A 26,527-nucleotide genomic window follows, 5' to 3' on the forward strand; every position below is an offset into this window, starting at 1 on the left:
GATGTGTTGGGGTTGTTTTGCTGCATCTGGCACTAGATGTCATGACTGTGTGCAAGGCCTCATGAAATCTGAAGATCACCAAAGGATTTTGGGTCGCAATGTAGGGCCCAGTGTCAGAAAGCTGGGTTTGAGTTCAAGGACAGTCATGGGTCTTCCAGCAGGACAATGACCCCAAACTTACTTTAAAAAGGACCCAGAAATGGATGGAAACAAAGCACTGGAAAGTTTGATAGTGGACAGCAATCCAGATCTAAATCCTATTGAGAAACACCGTTTGAATATGACAGACTTGAAGCAGAATGCAAAAGAAGAGTGGTCTAAAATTGCGTTTGAGAGGTGTAAAAAGCTTTTTGATTGTTCTAGGAAGTGATTTTTGAGTGAAATTACAACACACAGTATATGTATAACAAAACGTGTAATTGCATTTATTTTGGGACGAAATGCTTAATTTTTTGGAAACATTTGAGGGGTGCCAACCAGTGATGTCAGTAACGCATTACTTAGTAACGTGTTACTCTAATCTGACCCTTTTTTCAGTAACGAGTAATCTAACGCGTTACTATTTCCAATCCAGTAATTAGATTAAAGTTACTTATTTAAGTCACTGTGCGTTACTCTCTCTCTCTCTCCACCTCATCTCCTCCACAAACACACACACACACACACCGCTCCCTTACCCATTCCCCCTCCGCTCTTCCCCAATCACACGCGTCTCGCTTTCTCCCCTGTCTCTTTCTCTCGCGCTCGGCGTGTCTTTAGTTTCCGCCCGTTTTCGTTTTTCGCCAGTTCTCGGGTTTCGCCAGTATCTCTTTATAAAGGCGTTTTTTTGCGGCCACGTCCCAATTCACTAGCCAGGGCAGCGGTCTGCCACAAATTTGATTGGCAGAGGAGAGCGTTTAAAGATTTTACACCACACGTGATTGGAAGTTCACTGTGGCGCAGAGCACATATACCGTAAAGACAAGAAAAGTTCCGGTGCTTTAAATGAACGCTGTCAGAATTAAATCCTTCTCAGTAGTTGGGTCCGGTATGGGTCCGTATTGGAGTCTGCATATATGTGATCCCTGGTCTAGACCATATACACGGTTCTGTTTTATAAAACCACTCCTTGCTGCCCTGCAGAGAACAACAAGTTCAATGTTCAGTTTTACAGTGTTAAATATGTCAGGTCAAGAAAGACTTTCTTTATTTTATATATTTTTTATAAAAACAAGTATTTATGTTTAGTAAAATCAAGAAAGACCATATTTTATTTTTTATAAAAAATATATTTATGTTAAGTTAATTTTTTTATTTTTATAAAAAAAAACTTATTTTTTTAGCAAATAGTTCAACTTAGAGATAAATTGTTGCTGTTAAAAATGCATTTTCCAATAAAGGGAGTATTGGCAAAACTGGTTATAATGTTTATGTTAAGGCGGCGCCGCGGCAGGAGGTGGTGTCTGCAGCTGCTGAAAGTAACTAATAAAGTAACTTGTAAAGTAACTTAGTTACTTTTAAAATCAAGTAATCCATAAAGTAACTAAGTTACTTTTTAAAGGAGTAATCAGTAATCAGTAATCGGATTACTTTTTCAAAGTAACTATACCATCACTGGTGCCAACACATTCGGCCATTGCTGTACACACTAGTGACACACAAGACATATGAAGAAGAAAAAAAAGAGTTTTAAAATCACTGCTTTAACCCTCTTACTTTCTCTCCTTCTCTCCTCGTCAGTCTCTGGAGAGTGAAATGCCCAGTGGGGTGTCGGTTTTTGCAGCTCTTCTTCACGCTCATCTGGCAGGCAGGGCCATTAGGACCAGGCATTTCCGTCAACAAGTGGAGCTGCCTCCTATGGCCTTAGATGACCAGTTCGACTTCAACTTCCAGGAGTTCCAGCCTCTCAGTCCTGAGCGACAGATTTTACCTGTTAGTATTGCAATGTCCACACAATCTCAGTATCCTACATTCTCTGCTTATTAAAACACAGGTTATTAAACCTCAGTTAACTGCCCCTGTGGGATCTCAGTGTCTGAGCAGAGAACAGAAAGCATCTCATTACATGTTTTAATGTTCTTACATTATATACCATGCAGAAGCCTAAATCCATTAGAGAAACTGCTTCTAAGTCATTAGAAACATGTGCTGCTACTCAATAATCAAATAACAATTATTTAATCCTAAATTATTTAATTATTGTAGCATAGCAACATTTGTTTAATATTTCAGTTTTTTTTTTGTTAAATAATAGCACAAATGTATTTCTGTCTTGCTTTAAAAAACTATTACAAAACTACACGATTTATTGAACACTCAGTTAACATTTTAAAATACCAACAGAAACAAATAAAGCATAAAACATTTCTGCATTGCTGTTCTAGTTACACAATCTGCTGACGAACAAATAAATATAAAAAAAACTGATTTTACCGGAAATGCTGCAGTATGACAAAAACGAAATTTGGCATTGTTTGATATGAATTATTTAGTCTTTCCAATTATTTTGCAGAGTACTGAAAGTGCTTTTTTTGGTTCCAAATATTCTCTTTATTTTCCGTAGGTTAAATTATATTCTACCATCTTTCGCATTATAGTTTATTTGCTTAGATGTTAAGTTTCATTGAAATGTAACAGCATTTTATGTGATGACTATAACCTGTTAATTTTGGTCTTAGTTTTTGATTTGGGAAAGGAATGAGGTTGTCTCCTTTATCCTATGCATAGACACATTACTTTAATTGTCTGAAGTTTAATTTTCTCTTATGCAAAGACAACAGTGGTGAAGGGAATAGGAGGAAAGTGAATTGGGAAGACAGTTGTGCAGAAACAATAAGGCCGTACACCGGGACTCAACAGAAATGCGCATAGAAACTGTTAAAGTGTAGTGTAAAGCTGTTTAAATACTTTTTTTTTTGTTTGTTTTCTGTACCTAGGGGGACTCGCTAATAACAGAATGTGTATATAACACCAAAGGGAGAAACAACATGACTTGGGTAAGATGTTTTGGTTTTTGACAGGTGTTTGTTAATGGAGTTATACAGTCCAATCAGAATATTATGTACACTCCCTGGTTTCTACTCATACTGTCTATTTTGTCGGCTTCTCTGGACATAATCTGTTTCTCTATATACTTTATTATTCTTCATTTACCCTGTTTTTCAATGGGCAGGACCACCACAGAACAGGCATTACATAGAGGATGGCTCATTCTCAGCACCGCAGTGACACTGCTGTATTAGACACTCCTACCTAGATGCTCCAAACTGCTGCACACAGGTTGCTTTTGACTAAATGTTTGTGTTTATATTGGACTCTTCTCAGTCCGGCAGTGGCACTGGGGTGATTAAGAACTCCAGCAGCACTGCTGTGTCGGATCCACTCATACCAACACAACACGTACTAAACCGCATCCACCATATCAGTGTCACTGCAGTGCTGAGAATGACCCACCACCCAAATAATACCTGCTCTGTTGGATCCTGATTATTGAAGTAATCAGGGTAAAAGGAGGAATTGAAAGTATGCAGAAAAACAGATGGAGCACAGTCCTGGAACATGGAAAATATTCCAATTTAAAGAGCTAAGAAATGTTGTGCATATCAGATCTCTCTCTCTCACTCTCACTTTCTCTCTCTTCCTCTCTCGTTCTTTCTCTTTATTTTTCTTTTGTTTAAAAGTCTGCCATGTCTATGAGCAACAAGAAAATAGGACTATACAGCTCAGTAAATTGAAAACCTCTGGAATATAATCAAGAGGAAGATGGATGATCACAACCATCAAATCAAGCTGAACTGCTTGAATTTTTGCACCAGGAGCGGCATAAAGTTATCCAAAAGCAGTGTGTAAGACTGGTGGAGGAGAACATGATGCCAAGATGCATTAAACTGATTAAAAGCCAGGGTTATTCCACCAAATGTGGATTTCTGAACTATTCTATTCTTTATGAATATAAACATGTTTTCTTTGCATTATTTGAGGTCTGAAAGCTCTGCATCTTTTGTGTTACTGGAGTGGTCTGTAAATTTTTTCTTGAGCTGCATACAATTATAGTTGGTGAGTGGAGTCAATGTTGAAAATGAGGTTCAAACTACAAAATGTCATCACACTAATTGGTTGCTAATTGGCTGTATTCCCAGTTCTCACTGTATGATCAGGGTAAATTACACAGTGCAGTGTTTCATAATAAGAATTCATAATGAATTATTAGTCATGTTGTCCTTTTTGAGACTAATAGAATAGTTTAATGAGAATATCCAAACAGAGATTAGCGTAGGAGTACGCTTGAATAAATTTTCATAAAAAAAAAAAAAAAAAGAGCATTAAAATGGGGGGAGGAGGGGTTGTCTTTCAGACCTGTGTGCTGCTGGCTCTTGGCTGAACAGTGTGTCTGCAAACAGCAGATGGATCAGGCTCCTGGCACCGGCTCATACAGGCACATCAAAACGAGCTGCAGTGCAAAGGAACAGAGCGTAGACTCTGAGCGGCTTTCCCTCTGGAGACCTTCCACCACTCATAAAAGCAGCAGCCAGGACATTGGACACTGTATTGACAAAGCGGCTCAGGCTAGTAGGGCTGCTTTTCAGTTAGCACACAGCTCGCTACATACAGCTGGCAGACACTAAACCTGATCCCAGATCAGCATGCAGAATGTGTCTTTAGTACGTGATATGCAGAGTCACAACAGAGAGTAATTTGCTGTTATGTGTGTACTGACAAGCTCTAAAGAGCATGAAATGTGATATGACATGTTTGTAACTGCTTGAAATAAACAAATTAAAGGTATAGTTCAGTAATAAATCAATCATGCTGTATTCCAAAAGCCCAGAAAAACTGTATTTAAGGGAAAGTGTGAGCATTTTATCAATGTCTCGTTCATTTAAATGTGGAAGTATGAAGCCAAAATGATACTTGGCTGAAAATAGAGCAATACAGTATATATGTATAGTATTTTGCAAATGTTTTAGGCACCTGTGAGAATTTTTTTTTTTTTTTTTGCTTCTTATCGGAGATTAAAGTGTTTATTAGCTCAGTAAAACACCAGCATTACAATAAATACAAACAGCAATTTTACAAAAAGCAGAGTTTTTACAGCCCTGTTTTCCTTAAAACATCTCCTATTATCTCCTCATCTGAGTTTAATAGAGTTAAATTGGTAAATTTGTTAAATCAGGTGAGCTGCTAATGGAACTGAACATATACACATGCTGGCTGAGGAGCATCCAGGAGAAATCTATATCGAAATAGAACTAAACTTTGTTCTACAGCTTGGGTCACAGGATATAACATACTTATAGTTAAAAATGAGAATTCCTTTTTACGTTTTACTGTATGTATGTTTATTTGCACCTATTCAAATCATATCTGGTGCAGGCAAAAACATTCATATTGCTGAGATAAATGGATCAGTGTAATTTGCTTTGGTGCCTAAAACTTTTTCACAGTACTTTATATTAGCATTGGGATGTATTTATTCTTTCAGTACCTTCGAAACACCAGAAATCATTAGCCAACATCAAGTCCTGACTTTACTTATGCATGCTCTCTTGACTGAATACAGTCTGATTCTCACAGCAGCATTCTAACTAGGCGTGTAAATCTCTAGGCACCTTACGATTCGATTCGATTCAATTCAGAGGTCTGTGATGTGATTATAAAGTTAATATTGATGCATCTTGATCAGGGCCGGATTAAAAGAATGGGCTGAAAGGGCTGCAGTCCCGGGCCTCGCCACTAGGGGGGCCTCCGGTCGCTGAATATCAAATGACAAAAATTAATTAAAAAAAACGAAAATTACAAGCAATAAAAAAGGAAAGAGCGACAGAATTATTACAGAAAACACCCAAATTAACCAACGTGGAGTAGTCAGCCTGCTGTAGCAGCTACCACCAGCAAAGACGCGCTGCGCTCTCTCTCTCTCTCTCTCTCTCTCTCTCGCTCTTCCGCAGCGCGGAGCTGAATTCAGCGCGAGGCTACAAATATAAAACTCAGTTTAGTTAAATAAATGAAGATGAGTAAGGACCTGTAAAGTTAATCGAATATTGTCAAATGTAAAGGAAAGGTTGAGGTTGTGATGAGCTGTTTGAAACTTTTATTCTGCGCTCTATCAAAAAGCCTTTGATTGTGTTTTAAATTAGTTTTTATTTCATATGAATTATTGTTTTATTAATTTGAAATAATTTTATTACATTATTGATTAAATTATTTTTTTCTTCATAAGATATACATTCTTTATTTTTTATGTATCCATTTTAATGATCTTTTTAAAGTGTCCTATTTTTCCTTTTTTGCGTATATATTTTATTCGTCTGTAGTAAATGTCAATTTTAATTATTTCTAATCAACCCACACCCCACACGATATCATCGTCCATCGCAATGTTTCCCTGTAAATATCGTCAACTGCCAATTAAAGAGATATCGCCCAACCCTAAATTGAATTGAAATCATGTTACCAGTTCACTTTAAATGGTAGTCTGTTATAGATTGTTACTGTGTACGCTGTCGCTGATGTGTCAGTGTGTTTGTGTGAGGTCATGCATCAGAACATGAAATTAAGGGCCTCATCCTGGTAATTAGCCCCGGGCCTCAGAAAGTGTTAATCTGGCACTGATCTTGATACACCTTTTCTTCTATACAGGATATATTTTACCTTACTGCATGACTTCTTGGTACTTTTAAAGTAAAGTATTTGTAATGATCCATAATGAATTTCAGTATTTCATAGGTTTTTTGACACTATTTATATTTACAGTATTTTTGTAATGATGTATAAACACACAAAATATATATAATATAGGGTTATTAAAAGCAGATAAAATATAAATAAAGTGTAGCAGAGAAATAAGACAGAGACCAAAAATCATGCTGCTTCATTTTTTTTTTATGACTTAGTGAATATCATCTAGCAAAGATCTGAAAGTAAATAATATGCTGTATGCTATATTATTTATTCTGTAGAGAATGACCTTATTGGACTGTAATGTGTTTTCTGCAGGGTGGCCTGAGCACACGGAATGAGATGTGCTTATCTTACCTCCTGTACTACCCCAGAGTCAACCTTGCCAGGTGTGAGAGTCTTCCAGAAATCAGGGGTCAGCTCAAGTTCATCGGAGTTAAACAAATTCAGAGCCCGCTGACGTAAGTGCTAGCCCCTCTGTTTCCTATAGCTAAAGCTGATAGAAGTATTTACCACATTCTTCTTTCTGCAGGTGCACAAGTGTCAAACCTAAAGTAATGGCAGTAATGAAAAGTAAAACAAGTAATGAAATGTCATCCAAAAGTCATCTTTTTGTTCAGTAACATTATCTTGTGGTCAGACACAGACTAGTGATGAATTGAATGGTGGTAAAAAAATTTAGTCTGTAATTGTGCACACCTACAGTGCACCAGTAACATAGATGGAGCTTATTGCCGGATCAAATCCTGTTCATGTAGCTTGCCATCAGCTACTGGAGCCCTGAGAGAGAGCGAAATTGGCCGTGCTCTCTCCCTAAATCACTCCAAAGAGTCGCTGCGCTTTCCTCCGAGTGCACTGTGATGCTACACAGCAATGCTTCATTCATCAGCTCAAAAAGAGGCGGTGGCCGATTTTACATGTATCGGAGGAGGCATGTGCTAGTCTTTACCCTCCTGGTGTTGGAGCATCACTAGTGATGGTGGGAGTCCTAAAATTAATGAAAAAACAATGAAATGAGACCTTTAAAAGAAATTGGGCAAATTATCTTAAAAGCTATTTTTTAGGCTATATTAGCTATTCCTTCATAAATCCATCATTAGCCAAGCAGGTAAAAAGGACATAAAATAAATACTAAAGAAAATAAATAAATAAATGAAATTCTAATAAAGCAGTTGAGAAATGTGGGTGTATGAAAAGATATGATTATGGTACTTTTGTTACTCTTGGACTGTGAGGTATGCAGTATCCAGCAGCAGTGAAGGGTATTGAATAATGTAGCTTCAGAATAAACTAGATGGATCTACGCTCAGAAGAAAATACATTACTCTGCCAGAAGACATAACATTCATAACAGATCAGACACAAAGCTGACCTAATGGTACATAGTTTTGGACCTAATAAAGTAGGGCAGGCAGTAATTATCTAAGATGAAGGGGTGCATTCAGACAAACCATTAACAATGCTGCATTCCGGGCACCAGCCCCTATTAAGGGCTTCGAGTTTGCACGAACCTGTTGGGGAAAAAAAAAAAAAAAAAAAAGCTGCACTGCTGGTTACTTTGAATAGCAGCTGTACTTTGCAGATACTAAAATATGGGATGTGCCAGTCGTAGCTGGTTAAATGCTTTATAAAATCCCTGCACTTTTATCCTTTAAGGATTACACAGCCAAGACGCTTGTGCTTGTGCTACTGGAAAAGAAATAATAAAAGTTCATTTTTTATGAGTGTTAGAGTTCCCGCAGGTCCTTAAAAGTCTTAAAATGTCTAAAATTAAAATCTGGGTAGTTAAGGTCTTAAATTAACTGTGAATTTGCCATAGATATTACATTTTCAGACGGTGCGTTTAATGTCGGAAGGAAAACACAGTGGCCCAACATCTAATCCAGGGAGAGAACTAAGGTTAGCAAAGAGCTATCCAACATTAGCGTCAAGGTAGCTAGCATACTAAATTTAGCTAGCTAGAGTGAGCTAGCTTACGTTACCAGGGATAGAACTAAGGTTAGCAGAGAGCTATGTAACATTAGTGGTGAATTAACTAACATATTAACTTTAGCGGCAGGCTAGCTAACATACTAACTTTAACTAGCTAAAGCAAGCTAGCTAACATTACCAGAGATAGAAGTAAGGTTAGTGAAAAGCTAGCTGTCATTAGAAGCAAGTTAGCTAACATACTAACGTTATCAGGAAGCTAACTAACATTAGCAATGAGCTAGTTAACGTTACTAGGGATAGAACTAAGGTTAGCGGAGAGCTATCTAACATAAGTGGTGAATTAACTAACATATTAACTTTAGCCGCAGGCTAGCTAACATACTAACATTAGCTAGATAAAACAAGCTAGCTAACATTAACAGAGATAGAAGTAAGGTTAGTGTAAAGCTAGCTGTCATTAGAAGAAAGTTAGCTAACATACTTTTTTATTTAGCAGGAAGCTAAATAACGTTAGCAATGAGCTAGCTAATATTACCAGGAATAGAACTAAGGTTAGCGAAGAGCTAGCTAACATTAGTGGCATGTTAGCAAACATACTAACGTCAGCGGAAAGTTACCTAACGTTACCGGGGAGAGAACTAAAATGACTACATTTTTAGGTATTTAGTTAGATTTATTGAAGTGTTAAAAAGGTCTTAAAAAGCATTAAATTTGACTTTGAAATGGTGCAAGAACCCTGTTTTAGCTACATCTTTGAAAGGCAGATTAATGAATTTGGTAACTCAATGTTAGTATACTATTTCAAAAGTCACAGTGTTAACTCTTTGAAGATTATCACAATTTTTTTTTGTTTTATTATTTGTATCAGCACATATGCTGTTGCATATGATTGAACTTCATCACTCCCTAGAAACAGAGGACAAACTGTTTGTCCAAGCACCCGACACATCTGGTCTATTCGTGGAAATCTACCCATGTCTGGTGCTAATAAACCCACAAGAGCAAAAAACAGACATGAAAGATAAAGCCACAAGATGGAATCCCCGCAGTGCACACTCACTTTCGTGATAAATAGAATTACCTACAGACGCGGCCAAAAAATATTTGGACCCCTGAAATTCTTTTTTTTTTTTTTTTTAAATCACCATTTCCCCCAGAAATGTATATATATATTTTTTTGCATGTTTAATTCTTATGTTTGCGTTGGTCTGATGCGTCTGATAGCATCCCACAGCGAAATCAAAAATTTAATTGGATAAAATAATTAACATAAGAAAAAGCATTTGGATTTTATACATCATATGATGTTTTTTTTTTATTTGCTTGTCTGGAAAGTAATAGTTGCTAGCAAGTAGGGCTGCAAGGATTAGTCGATATAAACAACAATATTGATTATTTAAATATGTAGACTACAAATTTCATTGTCGACTAATTGTTAATTTGTAACAGTCTCATATTACACAAAGTGCGGGGTACGATATTGCTTTTTTTTTTTTAAACAAAATTGCTTTTTTTTTTTTTTACACAAAATGAAAGAAAATAAAAGACCCTCAAAAAAATAAATATGCTTTAATACAGTCTTGTGCTTTCTGCCAAAAAGTAGTTCCACAACAAGTGAACTATAACAGACCTGTAACTACAAAACGATGTATGGTTTATACAGGGTAACACCAAAAATGTTAGCTTGAAATCAAAATTGGGGATTAAGGGGGTTGGTAAACATTAGGAGCGTGAAATAATGCTAAAACTCTCCTCTCTTGTTCCGTGGAGTCGTCTTCATGTGAAAGCTGCACGCTTGTGATCATTTCTGTTTGTTTGATTGGTGGTGTCTGTTAGCTAACTGTCAGGCTAGCTGCGCCTGCAGGGCTAGGTTAGGTTAGCATAGCTTACTTTAGCTTAGCTTTAGCTTAACTTAGCTTAGCCTCTCTGGTTACCGTTCCAGCTATCAGACTGCGACCGAGGTAACTGATGAATTGACAAGTCTGCGCTGCAGGCTGCGGGTGAGCATGTCTTGGCTCGGTGCTAGCTTGTGCTAAGCTAATGTTCCTGCTGCGGCTCATGCTGGGGAGGTGATGATACTAAAATGTTGTGTGTGTACATGATGTTACACAGCAACGCGTCTGCGGAGTGATACAGATTTAGTGTGAGAATGTTGTGCTGTTTTCACAAATGTCAACCCCATTAAAACACTTCAGTCTACCAATCAGATTGTGAGGTCGGAACTAACTGTTGTATAATACGTATTTAATCACTAAATATCAGTACTTTCCATGTTTAAACAAAATCTAGATTGCCTAAAATGCCTTTTAAATTTCATATCAGATTTTAATTTGTTGCAGCCCTACTAGCAAGTCTAAAATCCGTATAAAAGTCGTTGCGTCTGTGGTGGAAAATAATGACAGGAAGAAAGAAATTTTCAGAGTCTCTGAGTCTTGATCAGAATGAGTAACAAGATTTATTGAGAAGCCACACGTACCGAATACAGAGTGAACTCCTGCCTTGCAAGAGTGCCATGCTCTCTTTATACCTTTTAGATCCTCCCATCCCTTACTTCCCAATTATGGGCACAGTGCCACCATTGTGACACGTCAACTTCTTCTGACAGGTGGTATGACATAATCCCTTAGTGAGCATATCAGACTGGTTCTCAAAACACCGCAAGCAGAAGGAAAAATGACCCTGGCGCCAGAATTGTAGACAGAACAATCCGTGACGTGCACACATACATAGACACACACAGCTTTCCCCAGATAGAAAAACTCTCACTCAGCATCTTAGATATGCTCCTGAGTACACATTATCATCGCATGGAACAAAAAGTAATATCATTAATAGTCGTCATTGTTTATGAATCATCACACGTCATTGATTATGAATCATTTCAATAAACACCTTCCATCACACTCCCCCCTTTGATTCTGAATCAATAATAATTTTTTACAGATAATTTTCTTTACCTTCATCAAACAAACGGTCCAGCCTAAATGCAGTATCTAACTCCATTGTATCTACTGCAACTTGCAGGAACTGGCCTTTCTTCTGCATATGGCGGAACAAAAATTAATAGATATATATTAGAAAAGAGTAAAAGTACATCAACAAATAAAATCTCGATAGATCAACACATTTGCAACCCATAGAGAGAGAGAGAGAGAGAGAGAGAGAGAGAGAGAGAGAGAGAGAGAGAGAGAGAGAGAAAGAAAGAAATAAACTAAAGCCAGTCGAGGGCCAGAGAGAATTCCTCATACTTCATCCAAGCAGTTATACATTTTGCAAATGACATGTGATTGTACAGAACTTATCAATATGATTACGTCAGCAGAGTCCAGTTAACAGCATGTTGTCCAGTTTTAATGACGTGATCCGCTCCAGCCTGTCTGAGCAACAGGTTCTTATCATGATGTTGTTCAGCACTGTGTCCTTCATGAACACAGCAGACAGTCCTTAAGCGTCCTAAAGTCTGTGAGAAGAGGAAACAGAGGAAAAGAGTGGATGTAAAGATCTTCTGGCTATCTGAGGAGAGGTTTCCAGCACTTCACTCAGATAACTTGTTGTCTCCTAGTTCATATGCACTGGTCCCAGAACAGCAGAACAGCAGTGAAGCTTCTCTGCCACTCAGGGTCACATTCTCCTCACAGCTCTCACTGTTGATGAAAACACTCTGACCTTCCTGATTCCTGAAAAAAGTAAAAAAAAACAACCTCCAAAGCCTTGTCATAGTGACAGTTAAAAAGAGAGCAAAGATCATAAGGTCTTTAAGTGAATTATAAAGTGAACAGTAAAAATAATAACTGTATATATAAATGTATAAAACATTTAAGAATAAGAGTGTGAAGGTGTGGTTATCTCCAATCACACCCTTCACTCCCCCCTTCTAGACCAAATGGAATCATCCAAGATTCCATGATGGTCTACATAACGCCTAAGAAGCCCCGGGAGTCATGACAAGTGTCCGCATACAGAGTATGAGAACAAGTGTTTCTTCATCTCAGCTGTGGACATGCTGGGGCCTATTGCACACCAGTCCCCACGCCGGACTCTCCCTGCCTCGTCATGCCCACCATGGATCTGAGAAGATTCATAAACAAATTTTACTACATTAACTTTCTCTTTTTTTTTTTTTCCAGAATTACAACATGAAGTTTAAAAGTGTTAAAATCAAGTCAATGTTTTTCAACATTGTCACTGTTTTCGCTCTAGACTATAGAATACATAGTCTCAACATTTATTTATCAAATGCCTTCTTATTTTCTTTTAACCTTTCACATTGTCTAATTTAATCTTCAACCACAATAATGTATATATTTTTTATACATTAATTAGACATTTTCTTACACTAGATGCTGAGAAGCTGATCTACACCTTTGTTTTGATTAGAGTATTGTAATGCATTATTCTCTGGATTACAATTATTATTCTCTACAATTTACAAATTACATCGTGGTCAAAATGCTGCAGCTACAGTTCTAACTCACACAAAAAAAGAGAGAAGATTATTTAGATTGGATTTTAATATTCATTTAGTGTGAAAAGTGTAAAAGTCTCTTAATGGCTTAGCAGCTAAGTATATATCAGGACTCCTGACAGATCGACAATTCCAGCTCATTTGTTGAGAACATTTAGCGTTGCATTCTGTATTTATGCACCAAAGATTTGTAACTCTCTATCAGTTTATATCCATCAGGGATCACCCAGTTCTTCCTTTGAAGCACATCTAAAACTTATTGGTGCACTTCAGATTAATCTTAGTTTTATTTATTTTAAAATATTTTGTTATGTGCCAAAATTCTTAATGCCAATCTGTAGACAAACAATCCTCAACTTTACACATACTCAGAAATCCTTAAAGCATTGTTCAGAATATTTAGTCTGATTAGTGCTGTTATTTGAGGGCGAACACACAAAGAGCATAAAACACCCCCTTTTTATTTTAGTTATTGAGTAGAGAGTTCAGTTCTTCCAAAACACTGATGAGTATGATGCAGTCAGTGCATTTCCTCTATATCCTTCGTAAACTTATTTTCCATCTGTTAACTTGAGTCTAAAAACATTTGGCTGATGTTAGAATTTAAATGTGTGTGGAGTTGTGTCCACAAGCTGTTGTAGGCATGGTCCACCTAAGTTTAGACTAACTAGTTCCTATGACAGTGATTTTGAAGCTATGAGCTGCAGTGGTCCTGTTTGAAGTTATTGGCCTAATATTTATTTTCCTTGTTCAGTTCCAATATATATTTTTGCGAACTGTGCTACCTGTAAATTAATTGCAAAAAATAAAAACATATTTAAGTTTCACTTGTTTGGCATAGTTGCAAGACTGTTAGCTGGTGGTTTAGCAAGCTAGTTATTATTATATATATTGAATTAATTTAGCATTAATATTAATGCACATATAAGAGAAAGATTTCTATCTTACCCTATATATATATTTTTTAAAAACTTTTGGAGCAAGCAAAGCTCTTTTTGTAGTTGATAGTCTACATTGATGTATTAATAAGATTTTAAATGGTTGATTTTTATTTAAGCCAGCATGCTTGGTTACTTTAGCTAGTTACAACTACATCTGAGTTTATATGTATTAATTTTGTCAAAAGCCAGTAAACAACTTCCCTTACATAAGCCTTAATGGAGATGATTGTTATTAAAAATGTTTTATACAAATCATAGTCATTAGGCAACATAAATTACATAATGTAAACCTAAAAGAACTTTTCAGTAAAAAAAAATTGAGGGCCAATAAGTGATAGGCCTCTAATGTATTAATCTGCCCAGCAACCATGCTTGGCTACTGTTTACAATGAAATTAAAGATTTTTTTCCTGAACTAGATATTATTATTATTATTAACACTATTTAAAAGAGAAACAAAAATAGCTAAAACCTCCCGTTTTTCCTTAAAAAGAAAGGTAAAACAGTCATAATTTGAGTCACCACCAGATTTAAAGTTTAACCAAACATGTTCTACATGAGGCATAAACATCAAAAATGAAATAAAAATCACTCCTTTTAATAAAAAAAGAAACAGGCATAAAAATAAAAATAAAAAAAATCTGGTCTCACGTCTCTGTTGCTGGCTCAGGCTGAGGTGTGGATCCACTGGGCTGATTGGCTGATGGGGGTGGGTGGTGTTGATGGTTGAGCAGGTGCTGTCTGAAGCGGTCTCTGATCGCTCAGTTCTTCCAGATCTGAAACCAGTTTCCTGGACCAGTGCTGTAACATTTCAATCACAGCAGGTCCGGTGAAGACGCAGTCCAGCCATCGACCGACAGCTGTCTCTCATCTGAGACTCTCCTCATGAAGTGCTCTGGTTCAGATGATGTTCACAGTACTGTTGCAGAGGACCCTGTCTCTGAGGGTCAAAACTCCTGTGATGAGCACCACCCCCGCCTTCTCAAACACCCAGAAAACAGCACTGAGCAACAATCAGTCAAAAGAGAAAAATCCCTCCAAAAAAAACCTTAAAAGAAAAAAATAATAATAAAAAAGAAATCCTGAAAGGAATTCTAACATGGTTAAAAATTGTTTAGCCTCATGAAATAACTAAAACAAAAATTATTTCCAGCCAAACGATGCTTGATATTTCTAAACTGTATAAACATTAACATTATATTGTTGTGCTCTGATGGGGACTCAAAATATAGCCAAGAATATGCAAGCAAGTTCTTCATTGCGAGAAATAGAAAACATATGGAAAGCAAAACAAAAAGCTCCATTTTTTTTTTTTTTTTTTTTAAAACATCTGATGTCTCCTTGTTTAAAAGTCAGAAAGAGAGACCCAATTCACTGCAGCTCGTAATAGATACAATATTAAGTTTGTCAAATTAAAGCTTTCCAAAGAAAGTAAGATCTTTCCTTACTGGTTTCTAAAATCTACCATCCTCATTAAGAGAATCAAAAGATCAGCATAGACTGAGATACATGAGAACCACTAGAGAAATTAGATATGTGTATTCTTTAAATCTCATTCAGCTGAGACTGAGCTGAAATCAGTCTCAATAAGAAAAGAATAATAATAGAAAAGGCCTAAACCACATGAAGACAGAAGCTGTGTTCAGAATGGCTCACTCATTAACTCTTTCACTATGTAGCATTTTCTATTTACTAAACGAATTATGGAACAACCAAACAATAAACCATGTTTGTCCTGCTCTGAGGACGTCTAATACAACAGCACTGCATTGCATTATAGTATATTTTGGAATTTCTAAATTTTGTGATGCATTAGGTTTTTCATAGTGAACTATATAGGGAACAGAATGTACTGCTGCGGTTTTTAAACAGTATTGCAAAAATGGTTTTACACTATATAGTGCACTATTTCTGGAATAGGGAGCGATTCTGACACAGCCACACACACATTATATTCATCATTAGATTCGCTTATAGAATATCAGAGTTAGACAAATGTTAGAAACATACACACTTACACACACGCACAGACACACACACACACACACACACACACCAAATGTGATAGAAGATAGCAGAGAAGAGATGTTTTGTCTATCTCTCTCACTGCTTTATTCAACACACGCAGAAACACACACACACACATTGTATCAAAAGCCTGGAATCCTCATCTCTTTTCTGTTTCAATCAGGGATGACTTTCACAATGTGGACATTTGTACATAACTCATCACTACTATTTAAACATGAAGCAGTCTCACATATTCACTAAACTGTCATCCTCAGAATTCTACAGCATTCTCCATAAAGATAATGAAACATGTTACATTGAACAGTTCCAGCATGGCTCAATATTCTGCCCTACTTTAATATATGTATATTGGGTTTATATGCTAATGATTCCAAAACCTTTGAACAACACTACATAAACACACACACACACACACATATAGTCTTGGCTCATTTGATTGAAAAGAGCTGTATCATGAATTTTTGGATTAAGTTTCAATTCTTTAGTTACTTGGGATCCCATTTTGTTCTCTCATTCGATTTTAATGACTCAGAGTAATTTAGCCCCAATAATCACGTCTCACCTTCCTTCTTCTATCCCTGCTTAATACACAATCAGTACCCTGTACTATTAGTATTATTTATGCACTCCTCCCCACGGTCCCGGGACCTATTACTCTAATGACACGTCTATCAATAGAGGCCTCGCTATGACCAGGCTAGTCTTCTCTTTAACTTCAAAGATATATTTACATACATCAATAAAGGCCTCGCTATGACCAGGCTAGTCTTGTACACCGTCATGTAACTATACACTGTCCAGGGCGGAGTGCTGAAGGAAGGATGGAGGGGAGTAAATTAATTTAAGAACAATTTTTACATTTAAAATTTCCTTAATGAGTAAATTAGTTAACCTGTCACTCACCACCAATGTTTGTTGATGAGGCCTGGATTTGCGAATGAGGGGTGAGAGGCCGCACCTGCCCCCGCGGTACTTCGTCCTTATTCTGTGGAATTTTCCCTTGCTTCTGGGGCCCAGCTGTTTTGCTGGAGAGCGTCCTCGGCAGGTGCTTAGTCTCTCCCCCTCCGCCGCAAGACCATGCTCATCCTGTTCCGTGACGCCAAATTGTGGTGGAAAATAATGACAGGAAGAAAGAAATTTTCAGAGTCTCTGAGTCTTGATCAGAATGAGTAACAAGATTTATTGAGAAGCCACACGTACCGAATACAGAGTGAACTCCTGCCTTGCAAGAGTGCCATGCTCTCTTTATACCTTTTAGATCCTCCCATCCCTTACTTCCCAATTATGGGCACAGTGCCACCATTGTGACACGTCAACTTCTTCTGACAGGTGGTATGACATAATCCCTTAGTGAGCATATCAGACTGGTTCTCAAAACACCGCAAGCAGAAGGAAAAATGACCCTGGCGCCAGAATTGTAGACAGAACAATCCGTGACGTGCACACATACATAGACACACACAGCTTTCCCCAGATAGAAAAACTCTCACTCAGCATCTTAGATATGCTCCTGAGTACACATTATCATCGCATGGAACAAAAAGTAATATCATTAATAGTCGTCATTGTTTATGAATCATCACACGTCATTGATTATGAATCATTTCAATAAACACCTTCCATCACACGTCTCTGTACCACACTTTGCATGAAAATAAGAAAACAAAGAAAACATCTCCAGATATGGACTTATGTTGCTGTGTCCACTGTGCTCAATGATATTAAAAGGCTTATGCCCGGATCAGACTACACGATTTTAGCCCGATTTTGACCCGATTTTGTCGGTGCAGACACATTGCGTGCGTCGGATCCGAATTTCATTGTCGCGAGCGACAAAGGTCCGTGTAGTGTGACAGTCAAAGATCAGTAATTTGACGCGAGCGACGCTGTCAGAGCGTCCGACGGAAAGACTAGCATGTTAAATTTTTTTGTATTTTATCGCCTAGTTTGACATGCTCCGCGACGTGCTGCCTGACTCTGACCAATAGGAAGACAGAGCGTTCTGTGGCGCACAGATGTAAACATGGGAAAATAAAGTTCGCAGGACCAGAGAAACAGAAAAATACGAAACGAAAACGAAAATAACTGCTTAATCTGACATAGTGAACATTGTGAGGGACAAAAATGTCGTGTAGTCTGAGCTTGGCATAAGTAGCTAAAGTCTCTGGAGGTGGACAGAAGAGGAAAATAAATGGACAGTTGGGTAAAGAACCGAAATCAGCTTCCAGACAAATTCACCCTGACTTGCAGATGCAAGGTACAACAGTATCAGCTAACACTATCCATCACCATCTGAAAGAAAAGGAATGCTATGGTAGGAGACCCAGGAGGAACCCACAGAGAAAAGACAAAACCTGCGACCAAAACAGATCTTTTTAATAGGACACATTGTTGCACAGACATCCAAAATGAGGTCTTTACAGAAAAGAACTGTCTTTCAACCACTCACTCTCTCTCACTCGCACCCAATAATCAAACATGGTGGAGTATTAACATGTTTTGCCACTTCTGGCACTGAATGACTTTACTGTATGTATGACATTAGGAAGTCTGAAGACTAGCCCATCATTTTGGAGTGTAGTGTAGGGCCCAGTGTGAGAAAGCTGGGTCTCACCCAAAACTGAAGACAAAACCAGAAATCTAAATCCTATAAAACAATTGAAGAGAGATCTCAAAACAGATGTTTAGATATGGTATCCTTTAAATACAGTGTTGGGCACGTTACTTTGAAAAAGTAATTAGTTATAGTTACTCGTTACTTCTCCAAAAAAGTAACTGAGTTACTAACGGAGTTACTCCACTATAAAAGTAATTAGTTACCAGTAAAAGTATCTATCGCGTTACTTTTTATTACTCGCCCGTCAAAAAAAAAAAGGAAATCAATTATGCATTTACTATTATTATTAGAAAAATAACAAACGAAAATAAACCCAAAATGTTGACAAAAATATAGTCTAACGAATTTCAAAAAAACAAAACGAAATTCTCCACACAACCAAAGAAAATTACTAAAACTTGTAATACTGAAAAAAAAACGGAAAAAACGCGTCTGGGGATGAAATTTAACAAACCAAGCCACACTCAAAAGAAATATGTATATATAAAACAAAATAATGGACAAAAACAACAATCTAATGACAGTTAAATGGTATTAATATAACAGCTTCACCAAAAGAGAATAGAGCTTAGATCGGCCCAAAACGTGCACGTTCTGCCAGAGCCCGACCCAACCCGAACCATGAACTGTCATTATGAGCCCGAGCCGACCCGATCCGCCCCATAAACTGTCTGTTTTCGGTCTGATTGAATGAGCGAAATATAATCAGAATTATGTTAATTAACACTGTAACATTGAAGCATAGAACTATTATTTAATTTAAATGATTTTTAAGAACAGCTAAAAACAGTGCTGCAAGTCAAACGCGGAGGAGTTCACGTGCGCCCAGAGCTACGTGATTACATATTTCATTTTTATTATAGTTTAATTTTATTTTGTTTTTATTTTATCTGTTCAGTAAGTTTTTAGGGTGGGCTTGCTAGTTTTTATTAGTTTTCACACATCTCACACACTGTATCTGCTGTTTCTCTTTCATCTGCCTGGCGCTCATATTGTAATCCCATACATAATTGTGCAGTTTTTCAGTGTTTTCTGTCGTATTTTGCTGCTAGCGCGAGCGCTTTACACAAGAACTAACGCCACGAACCACGAGGCGCCGCGCGCTCGGCACAACACCGCCCGCTGTATAACTCCGCTGTACAACAGCGCTTATAAATAAATTAAACACGAAAATGAGGGTATTCTATCAGTAATTTCAGTTAGTTTTAGTTAGTTTTATAAACACAAAATATCGTTCGAGATAGTTATGTTTTTCCTTTTAATTACCGTTTTTATTAGATTCAGTTAACACAAATGTTTTTTCACTTTCAGTTTTCGCTATTTCGTTCGCTTTAGTGAACAATAATAATTGGTTACATTGTGATTATCACACCAGAGCTTTATATAAAATAAAAATAGGAGCCCGATTTCGGGTCGGTCCTCGGGTCAGGTGGGATTCGGGCAGAGAATCTAAGCTCTAAAATAGAAAGCAGCAGCACCACAAAAACCGGAGCAGCTAAAAAGAGCTTAACGTCCTTAAATCGGAACTTGGGTTGTCCACGGCAATCACTGAATTGATTAGAGCACGCAAATCGTCACAATTGTGCCTCACTTCACCACGCCAACCCACAGGCACAGCGGCCAGAAGCTCAAGTTCACCGGACAGAGGAGGGGTTAACCAGGGCAAAGCGAAGTAAAAAAAAAAAGTTAATAGAGCGGCTAAAGTAACGTGCAGTAACTGGGTGTTGGACATGGTAACGGCGTTATAGTTACAGTCAGAGTAATTAGTTAGTTTACTCGTTACTGAAAAAAGTAACGGTGTTAGTAACGCCGTTAGTTTTAACGCCGTTACTCCCAACACTGTTTAAATATGAAAGCCCTGGAGCAGTCGGCAAATAAAAAGTTGCCAGAAATTACATTAAAGAGGTGTAAGAAGCTCATTCTTTTTGAATGAGCTTCTAACGGTGCTAAAAGCAGCTGAATGTGATCTTTGGTGGGTGTATATGGGTATAAAGCCACAAATAATTGGGCTGTGAAAAGAAATCGCATTCTCCAGCATGAAGGAACTCCTTCCAGTAGTGTTGAGAGGAGATGGAACTATTATTTGTACATTATTAGTACCTAATATAACAATTGCTCTTATGACTGAATGCAATGCTTTACAATCTAGTGAAAAGCCTTCTCAGGAGAGTGAAGGATGTCTTGACAACAGAGGGGGGGAATCTTTTGGATAAAACATTGAGCAAGCAGGTGTTTTGGACATCAAAATTGTTCAAAATTAACTTGGTTCCAGGCAAATGCACAAAATGATTATAAAAAACTCATTCAGAGCTTTCAGTGCAGCCTGAGACCAGCCTTCAGTATTTAATTTTGAGTAAAAAAAAAAAAAAAAAAACACCCTAGGTATTTTATTATGTTATAACAATCAAATTGCAAAAGGAAAATATTTTTTTCGAAAATATTCGAAGATACAGAAAAAAGGTGGTTATGGCCACCATGCAAGACCTTATAGACCACCAAAAATCCGCTCCCACTTAAACATAAACAGCACTTTCAGCTTCAGATCAAATCAACCCCAGGTGTTTGTGTTTATACGTCCACTGTGGGAAGATCTTTATCATCCAAATCAGCATCGCTTTTCATGCTTGGTATTGGTTTACTACTGTTGGCTTTTTGGATTTTGAGCAGAAAAGTATGAGCTGTCCAGGGCAAGGATATTTGAAAAGCAAGTATACACCTAAACTATGTAATGTTTTTAGTGGTAAAAAAAAGGACTTAAAATACTTTGAATACATATTTAAATACTTAGAATCATAAACGTTCCAACCTCTGAACTTTCAGTCTGTTAAAAAAAAAAAAAAAAAACGAACAACAGTAGTCTTCTGCAGAATCCCCTGAAAGAGAGTCTCATAAAAAGAGAAGCTGTAATAAGAGTAACGAGCGGTTTAGTTGTTCAGGGTTCTGTGTAGTTTTCTTTTCTTAATGCTGGTAATTGGATGTGTCAGCATTAAATAAATTTAAATGCAGTTTACTCTGCATAGCATTGAATAAATTAAATATAATTATTATTGTGGCAAAAAGAAATTGAAAAAGAAGTTGAAATCTGAATTAAATCAGCCTACCAGCCAGTCTCGTTAAAGTGAGAAAGTTAGAGAAAAAGAAAAGCGGACAGAAACCAGGGAGGCAGGGGGCTTGAGAAATGCATTAAAATGCATGCATTTTTGATTATATGCCTATGCACATGTGTTTGTTTGCATGTGAGGGAGCATGTTTGTTCATTGTAGGGGTGTGAGGTGTGTGTTTGTGAGTGTAAGTGTGTGTGTGTATGAGTGTGTATGTTTTGGTGGGGGTGTGCTTTGAAATGGAAACCATCTGATGGGCCCAGCTTGTGTGTTTACTTCCCCTCCTGGGCTTGGTTCGTGCTTAGTTGCAGGAATGAAGTGGATTTTCAGGGCTTACAGTCGACTCGATCACGTATATGGACACACACAAACACACACACTAACCTCACGAGAATGTAGTGCTTTAACCAGGCTATTTACATAGAGTACAGTTTAAAACATACACATTATGTTTAGTGCTATGGAGTCCAGTTATATTTATTGTGTCATTGAATTGTGCCCACTGGCTATTTTACTCAACACACACACAAAGAGATATATAAACACATGAAGAATCATCCCCCTCATCTGGCCCAACATTACAATGGTGTTTGTAATCAGTGTGCGATTTCCCAGCACTACCTCTCCCACTGTGGCCGTAGCTGTGTAAGCTGGGATAACTGTGTGTGAGTCTTTCACCCTCCCCGTTTTTCATTGTCCAATTTTTTTTTTTGACGCTTTGCATATTTACATACAGTAGTTATTAGTAGTAGTAGTATAAGTATACAAGTATAAGTGAACAAATTAACCCATTTCCTTATATACAAGTAAAAACGGTTTGCATTTCTATTTAGATTAGCTTTTCGTTGTAAGTAAAATGTTTTCTAACACTTTATTTGAACAGTCCATTGTAGATGCTTTATAGACAGCCAACTAAAGCTCAACTAAATGTCTTCTAAACTTCTATTAAATGGCTATTAAATGAACTACTAAACTGAACTCTAGGGTGAAAGTAAATTACTCTTTATTGCATGTAACTGTACATCTAACGCTAATCTTAACATATTAAACATCGATTTTAAGGTTAGATTTAAAGTTAGATTTAAGGTTTAGGTTCAGGTTTGAGTTGAAGTTAAGCTTAGGTGTAAGGTTAGGTTCTATTGAGAATAATTTACATTCAACTTAGTTACATTTAATTTTATTGTAAAATGAATGTTTGTTGAATATCTAGTATGAGTCTAAAATGGACCATCCAAAAAAATGATACAAAATGTTTAACATAAATTAACATAATTAGTCATAGCTAAAACTGAAAGGAATGAAACAATTTCAGTTTGTATTTGATGGGTTCAATCCAAAATGTATCAGAAAACATATACCCATCCTCTGAACTAGTATTCTAAGTATTGAGTTATCTCCTGTAATAGTATTGTGTCTTTTTCATTGCATTATTTACATTTACAAAAAATCAATTAGCTATATACATTATACATAGGAACACAATACATGGAAAGCTGTCTATTTGCAATTATTTACTTATATTGGGGGGGACAAGTGTTTTACTGCTTTAGACATTTTTTATAATAATTCTGCATTTTGGATTACTTCACTTGTTTTGACAAAATATAAGCAAAATGATAACCAGTACTAAACCATTTATTTTCCATTTTAGAAAAAAAAAATTATATATATATATATATATATATATATATATATATATATATATATATATATATATATATATATACACATACATATATACGTATATATTTTTTTTTTTTACCAATTTTAATGAATAAAACTAAGCTAAAAATCCTAGTTTCAATAGTATTAAATCATTTTAATAAGGTTCCCACTGTGTTGAAAAGGTCAGAGTCTGTTTCATATACAAAAAAAAGAACAGTTATGTAAGTTATGTAACAAGATCAGTTTGTTAATATGCTGAGTGTTTTAAATGTATGGATGTGTGTATCTGATTTTCTTTTCTTTTTTTTTCCCCTAGATTCTCTAGTTGGATCTTGCATTCACAATAATGTAGCTCAGCAAACTTAACAGGAATTAGTTTTACTTTGAGTTCACTTCAGTTGATTGTGGATTCAACTCATTTCAGAAGCTGAAAAGAAAAAAAAATACATTTAAATGAAAATTGGTAATTAGTAGAAACTGAACTGCGTGTCCATTTGGGCTATAGTGTTAATTGTTCTCCTACTGTTATTATCACTGCACCTGTACTTTATATAATAACCGAATAAAATAATTTACTATAATCATTTTTTGCAGAACCTGGCCTTTCATGATTAAAAGCCCCAAGAGATACAGCAACCTGTCTTTCACTGAAGCCATGGACAAGTTCCGATGGACCAAGAAGAGAGGAAAGGCCTTCAATGAAGTCGTGCTGAATCTCCCTATGAATGTGCGCTGCAGTAAGATAGGCCAGGAGGAGTGGATGGTGAGTGGCCAAAAAAAAAAAGCAGGCATGCCTCAATTATATGTCAGAAATATCCTCTGATACACAAATCTTAAAGAGATCAATAATATCTGTTTAAATAAATATATATAAATATTATGACAAATTAAGAGACCACTTCAGTTTCTGAACCAGTCTCTTTTATTTTGCTATTTATAGGTTTATGTTTGAGTAAAATAAACATTGTTGTTTTATTCTATAAACTACAGATAACAATTCTCCTAAATCCCAAATATTATATATTTATTTGGTGGAATAACCCTGGTTTTTAATCACAGTTTTTATGCATCTTGGCATGTTCTCCACCACCAGTCTTACACACTGTTTTTGAATAGCTTTATTCCACTTCTGGTGCAAAAATTCAAGCAGTTTAGCTTGGTTTGATGGCTTGTGATCATCCATCTTCCTCTTGATTATATTCCAGAGGTTTTAAATTTGGTAAAATCAAAGAAACTCATTATGTTAAGTGTATATAGTGTAGTTGCTAGGGACTTTTCTACAAGTTGCATAGTAATGGACACACACTCTTATCAGAAGTGGTTTAGTATTTGTTTAATGCCATCAGGATACCAGTTACAAGTGGTAAAAAATTTGAAGAGTTGATTAAACAGGTGGAAGGAGGTATAAATCTTACTAAGTTGGAATTAAACCTGTGGCCACATCTGTCCATCGTTGGACAACCCAAACTCAATCACTAAAACACTGAAATGTTTTCCAGTTTCCTGTTTGTCTGCATGTACTGACATGTATCTGTGGCTGGTAAAAAGGTTTGAGTCATTCTTTTTGATGGTCAGAACATTATAATAAACACAGCTTTTAAACACATGCCCAGTAGTCTGAATAGAGCTGCTGCTGCTGCTGATGGCTCTGACGTCACCCTTAACTCTTCTCTTTCTGTCTTTTCAGATTCAGGGCATGATTGTGTCTCCGCCGAAGCCCAAAGCAATGGAACCACCTGCTGTTGCAGTGTGCATGAATGGCTCTGAAGCTCAGCTGCATTCTATAGTCCCTTATATTCTCATCATCACAGGCCTTCTGTTACTGCTGCATATTCACTTACAGCTCTAACTTCTGCACACACCACTTATTCCCCTAAACCCCAGCATAGACCTGCTCTCACTGCTCTCACAAACTTTACAACACTTATTTTAAACCACTTTATCACTTTTATGACAGTTCTTCAGAAGCAAAACCAGATCCAGTGTGCACTCTGTCACCATGTGTGTGAGTACACTGATTCACTGATTCACCCAAATTTAACAAGACGCCACATGAGTCACCCCAACCGCACTCCTCCCTTCTGACAAAGAGCCATTTATATGTTTTAGTTGCACTACAAAGCATTGTTTGATTTATCACTCGAGTCTCTCTCTGTTGCTGGAAGCTCACAAAGACTGCAGCTGTGTTTCAAAGGGCCTATTTTCTTTATTCCTGTGCTCCATTCTGAATGAAGTGAGCAGCGAATAGAAGCATAGTCACACCATCATTTACGATTTAACTGTGTGAAACTGTGTTTTCCAATTAAATCTGGCAGGGTCTTACCAATGAACCTGCTGTCACACAGTGGCTTCTAAAAGTATTCATACCCCTTAGAATTTGTTCACTTTATCAACCACAAACCTAAATGTACTTTATTAAGATTTTTGGGCTCTATTTTCGCATTGTGTAGCACATTGGTCAATTAAGCATTACACCGCTGGATTTAGAGAGTGTCAATGTGTCTTTGGTATCGTAAAGGTGCAAAAATTATGCCTTGAGAGGCTCAAAACGTGCAACAGATATGTACTAATTTTCTTAATAAATCATGGGTGTGACGTGAAATAAACCAATGTGTGTGTCACTCGCCATTCATACCCTTAAAGAGGCGGGTGCACTCTTACTTTTATGCGTTAGTATCTTAACAGTGCTTAGCAGAGGATACTGAACTGCACGTTCACACTGTGAAGGTACGCCAGCAGCTCAATTAAAAGAACAGCAATGTTATTTTTATTCTTTATTCTGTGTATTGTTGAGTTAAAAGTCGGGTTTGCACACTGCAGCGTGTCTATGTGTGTGTTTTTTAATGAGCGAGGACGTACATGCGCTGAGGGTGCACAGTGTGCACGGAACTCCGGCATGCCTGAAATAGGATTGGTTGACTGACTGTTGAATGTTGTCAGGGTTTTAATCAGTCAGTGGCGCACCTGTATTTCATGCTGCCATAAATTTACCTGAACACACCTTACTTCCTGACCAATACCCACATTGGCGTAAAGATATATGTTGACAAAATAGCAACGAGCGTCTCAACGTGCCTTGCACAAGGTTTACGATAGGGCCCTTTGAGGGATAGAACAAC

General features: G+C 37.0%; 1 protein-coding gene across 1 annotated transcript in view; it reads left to right on the forward strand.

Moving 5' to 3' along the window:
• The window catches only part of moxd1 (monooxygenase, DBH-like 1), a 61,085-nt gene extending 34,858 nt beyond the window's left edge, over positions 1-26,227 (forward strand). The window contains exons 8-12 of the mRNA XM_007233468.4: positions 1,720-1,911; positions 2,916-2,975; positions 6,976-7,118; positions 24,003-24,171; positions 25,096-26,227. Of these exons, the coding sequence (XP_007233530.3) occupies positions 1,720-1,911; positions 2,916-2,975; positions 6,976-7,118; positions 24,003-24,171; positions 25,096-25,257 (726 nt within the window). The 3' untranslated portion in view covers positions 25,258-26,227. The remainder of the gene's footprint in view (positions 1-1,719; positions 1,912-2,915; positions 2,976-6,975; positions 7,119-24,002; positions 24,172-25,095) is intronic.
• Positions 26,228-26,527: the final 300 nt, after the last annotated feature.

Source organism: Astyanax mexicanus, chromosome 1 (genome assembly GCF_023375975.1).
Source record: "Astyanax mexicanus isolate ESR-SI-001 chromosome 1, AstMex3_surface, whole genome shotgun sequence".
Lineage (NCBI taxonomy): Eukaryota > Metazoa > Chordata > Actinopteri > Characiformes > Acestrorhamphidae > Astyanax > Astyanax mexicanus.